The sequence below is a fragment of the Triticum dicoccoides genome, chromosome 1A, assembly GCF_002162155.2.
Source record: "Triticum dicoccoides isolate Atlit2015 ecotype Zavitan chromosome 1A, WEW_v2.0, whole genome shotgun sequence".
NCBI classification, from domain to species: domain Eukaryota; kingdom Viridiplantae; phylum Streptophyta; class Magnoliopsida; order Poales; family Poaceae; genus Triticum; species Triticum dicoccoides.
The window spans coordinates 476,273,606-476,278,130 of NC_041380.1; the positions used below are offsets into that span (position 1 = coordinate 476,273,606).

At 50.8% G+C, this 4,525-nt stretch overlaps 1 protein-coding gene across 1 annotated transcript; it reads right to left on the reverse strand.

The window, feature by feature from the left end:
• Positions 1-1,749: 1,749 nt before the first annotated feature.
• Positions 1,750-4,287, reverse strand: LOC119303168 (probable beta-1,3-galactosyltransferase 8). The gene is made up of 8 exons (XM_037580302.1): positions 4,062-4,287; positions 3,768-3,977; positions 3,571-3,638; positions 3,043-3,485; positions 2,851-2,938; positions 2,635-2,760; positions 2,432-2,541; positions 1,750-2,331 (listed from the first exon to the last, which is right to left on the reverse strand). Exons 1-8 carry the CDS (start codon positions 4,065-4,067, stop codon positions 2,180-2,182), a joined length of 1,203 nt encoding a protein of 400 aa, XP_037436199.1. The 5' UTR covers positions 4,068-4,287; the 3' UTR covers positions 1,750-2,179.
• Positions 4,288-4,525: the final 238 nt, after the last annotated feature.

A 4,525-nucleotide genomic window follows, 5' to 3' on the forward strand; every position in this document is an offset into this window, starting at 1 on the left:
GCTGTGTCGAGGATGAGCGGGGGTGGGAAGCTGTCGGTTCCCCGGCGGCAAGACGGCGGTGGCTGGCGACGTGGGAGGTGGCGGCGTTGCATAGCAGATGTTGCAGTGTCGGCAACTGGCAGAGTCACCAGAAAAAAATGGGCGGCGGCGTAGGCGACGAAGGAGGCGGGCGAGGGTTTGCTGTTGGATGGGGAGAGGCCAATGTGCCACCGACCAGCGGGCCCGGGGGAGGAGAAGGCGAGCGCGCGCTCGTCCGTCTCGTGTCCGCGCCGACTCAAATCCGGCTTAAAAATGGGCCGGGAATGGGTCAGCCGCGGACGAAAAGCGGACGCGCATCCGTCTGGGTCGGCGCATTGGGCCGACTTTTGTGTCCGCGCCGACCTAAAAGGACGCCCACGGACGAAATGGGTCGCCACATTGGAGTTGCTCTTAGTTCTTGGCTTAAATAAAAATAGGAAAATATATTATTATCCTTACAAAAAAGCATTTGTGAGGGCTGCATTTTTTTCCCTAGTTTTACTCATGATTCTTAGTTCTTCGTTTGCTTTTCCGAAAAAAATGTTGCATATATTTATTGCAACTAGCATAGCGGCCCTCGCAAATTCTTCTAAAATCTCTCCTTGTTGTTCCCTTGTTACTTTGTTAGACATGTATCTATCTCTATGGCACAAACTCTGAAAAAATATATGAATATGCTTCTAGAATTAAATAAATAACTAAGTTCATGTATTATTTTCTTTCACTAATTTCAATGATACTCCCTCCATCTCATAATATAAGAGCGTTTTTATACCAGTGTAATGTGAAAAACAGAAAATAAATAGACCCTATCTGATGCACCGGCCATTCTAGGTTTCTAAGTGGCTGGTGTATAGGCCCTACCTGATGCACCGACCACTTAGAAACCTACATACTGTAGGGGTGTGCGCCATCTGCCATTTAGCCTATACGTGGCGCAACAAGAGATAAATACTTAAATAGGAATCGGAAAAAAACCTTACTATTTTTTAGGTAGTATAAAGATTTGTATTGGGCTTGCTTCTGTCTATGTTTGTCTTCGGTCTATATCAAGAAAACTCCAGCATTACGATGTCATGACTTTAGGTTTCTTATTGAGAATGTAGTTTGACAATAGCTCCTTCTTATAAATATGTGCCCTCTAATGTGATCTCTGAGGTTAACTAGAACCTGGGGACTCACATTTTATGGGCCGGACAGATGAAGATGAAACAGTTACTCCCTCTGTAAACAAATATAAGAGCGTTTAGAAGCTCTTATATTCGTTTACGGAGGGAGTATTATTTTTGTGTGGAACTGTTTCTATATCAACATGTTTCAGAAGTTGATTGAGAAACACGCCTAATTTATTAGACTTTCACATTTTTAGACATAAATATGTTACCATAAGAAAAAGTTAGTTAGAGCAAAGTTGTTAAATAAAACAAGAAAAGGTTGATTGATGACAATGGACCAAATGATCCATCAAATTTCGAAGGATCATAACTAAGTGTGATGACTCATCAGAAGGCGAGTGCAGTCACAAGAAAAGCATGGTAGCAGTGATAATTAACATCGATTTCCCCCGCAAAAAGAAAAGATAATTAACAGTTTGCCCGTGATTTACAGAACTAAGTTGTTAGGCACTGGCTTGGAACCTAACAATGGACATACAAATGATTAACCTTTGTTTTTACATGAACAAATGATTAACTTAGGTAAAAGCTAAGCTTTGCAACCTCCAAAGCTTAATAAAATAAAATTGCTAAAAATCCGACGTCAGATTTTTAGGCATAACAAATCGAATGCTTTTCATGACAATTTATATTGATGCAAGGATGACAAATTTAGTTGCAAGCACGGCAATATTCTGGTAAAAATAAACTTAGGAGTATTTGTCATGCTCGTCAACTAAACTTGTTATACTCTGACGTTCGCTAGATACTCCTGTCCTGATAAAAGAAGACTTTTTTTTGCAAACTAATAAAAGAAGACATGACCTTCGGTTGGATCACCAAAACCACGAGATGCTCTGTTCTCAAAACGCCGCCACGTTTCTACGGTTTACCTGCCGCCGGCCGGAAACTACAGCCGGTTCCTTTCTCTGATGATAGTTTTCAAGTCTGACAAAAACACAAAGCATGTAACATAGCTTGGTCGACACTAGGGGCGGCGCGGCCGATCAGGCGGCGGCGAAGTTGGAGACGGCTCCGTCGCCCTCGCCGCAGGCGCTGTGGATGGCCCTCATCCTGTCGACGGACTTGCAGATGCCGCTGCAGGACCAGTCGAAGGACGCCGCGCACACGTTCCCGGCCTGCTTCTTCCACTCGCAGTCTGCATGCACGGAGAAGGAGAAGCAGAGCAGATCAGCTTCACAGATTATAACACTGCAGAAGAGATTGGTTTTAGACTACGGAGGTGCTGTACTACGTACCTGGCGGCGTGGCGCAGCAGAGGCTCCGGTCGTCGACGTGCTCCACCTCGAGCCCGATGAGCCACGCGCCCAGCGACACGTCCTCGTTCGCGAACCGGTGCAGTATCGGCCTGCACATCCATCATCGTACGACGAAAATCATCAGCCAACAACGTCAATTTACAAGATCATTTACCTTAGGATGTACTGGAGATTGTACTTACTGGTTGATAGAGATGTAGGAGGCGAGGTCCCTGGAGATGGCGTAGATCTGCCCCGTGGCGTGGCGGAAGTACTTGTTCCCCTCGTCCCCGAACTTCCACGACTCCGGCTCGTGGTACTTGACGCCCCTGCAGCCACCAACACCCACACCCATGGCGAGAGATCAGCGAATGGCATGGCAAAACGATCAATCTATTCAGCTCGGTGCACTAGATTACTTCTGCGACAGCACCGGGCCGGACTTCATGCACCCCACGTACACCCTCGGCGTCTTCCGGTACCTGGCGAGCCTGTTCGTCAGCATCCCTGCACGCACAACCACCACACAACTAAGCTCGACGGAGCCACGGTACGTACAAACTCGTAGCAAGTCCAGTCCACTGCTGCGTGTGGTACATATACGCACGTACCTAGGTTGACGTGCACGTCGTCGTCGACCTTGACGTAGAAGGCGGCGTCCCAGGTGGCGACGGCGGCGGCGAAGTAGATCCTGGTCTTGGAGGAGAGCTCGTGGTAGCCCTCCACGTGGTCCAGCCGCATGAAGTCCCTCGTCTCCGCCTCCTCCACGTCGATGGCCCGGTCCAGCGCGCCGCCGGGCGTGGCGCTGTGCCCGATCACGAACCGCACCACCACCCCCTTCTTCTCCAGCTGCCGGAGCTTGTCGCCCCGGGGCACCCAGGTGTCGCGGAGCGAGTCGCGCCGCTTCTTGCTGCTGAAGGCCGTGTTGATGCCCACCACCACGAACACCTTCGGGAGGCCCTTGGACGGCACCGCCGCGCCCAGGCCGCCGTTCCTCTTGGCGCGCTCCACCGCCAGCTCCATCTCCAGCGACGACACCGACTTGTCAAGAGACCTGCACCACCACATACATACATCCGTAAACAACATCAGTATAGTACGATTGGCACTTGACTGTCGGGAATAAGATAGGTGCTTACCGAATGGCTTGGTGGGTTCGTGTCACCTCGTTCATGACATCGTTCGGGTTGCTCTCTTCTTCCAGCTTCTGAAAACCAAAAAAAATGAACGATGAACCAAGCCGCATGCAGGATCGACAACAATGTATACGTACGTGGTGGTGTGCTTGCGTCGAGCGAACGAAAAAATGGTGTGATCGAACGGTAGTGGCACTTACACGCCTGTGCTCGCAGTCGTCGTCGGAGAAGAGGGAGATCCTGGAGCCGCCGTGGCTGCCCGACGCCGGCGGCGTCAGCACCGTCATCCGGCCGCTGAGCAGCAGCCCCACGAAGAAGCTGGTGGCGCAGAGCACGAAGACGGCCTTTCCCGACATGGGCCTCGCCCGGGGGGCCTTCTTCTCCGACTGCGGCTGCCTCTCGCTCAGCGCCTGGATTAATTCAGACAAAAACACACACGCGTGAGCACTAAACTGATCAATTTCTCAGGCCAGCTTCGGCTGCGTAGCACAAACCATCATCGCTCTGCAGGCAGGCAGGCGCTCTGGCTGGATTGGAGGTGGCTCTGCTCAAAGACAGACAACTACTGAAAGGAAGAAGAGCTGCCTCTGTCTCCAGGGCTGAAGACTGAAGAGGCGCTGGAGCCGACGCCGAAAACGCCGGCTATCTATCCCACCCATGCATGAGTCCCAGCGCTGCGCCCTGCACGGGCGAAACGGTTCAGTTGGCAGGCAAGGCCCTTTGTGTGAGGGGCCTCATGCTGCCAGTGTGAGCCAGCGGGCGAGGGAGCGAGCAAAAACATGCTGCCGAGCGGGAAGCAAAGCGAGCGCTGATGCCCCGAAGAAAAGACCATTACGCGTTTTTTTTTTGGCGGTGAATGATCTGCTGGTTAACGGTGCTCTGTTTGTTATTGATGTATGCTTGGTGAGTGATTCACCTATGTTTTGATTAAGCCTCCCAGGACATCTCCAACGTCATC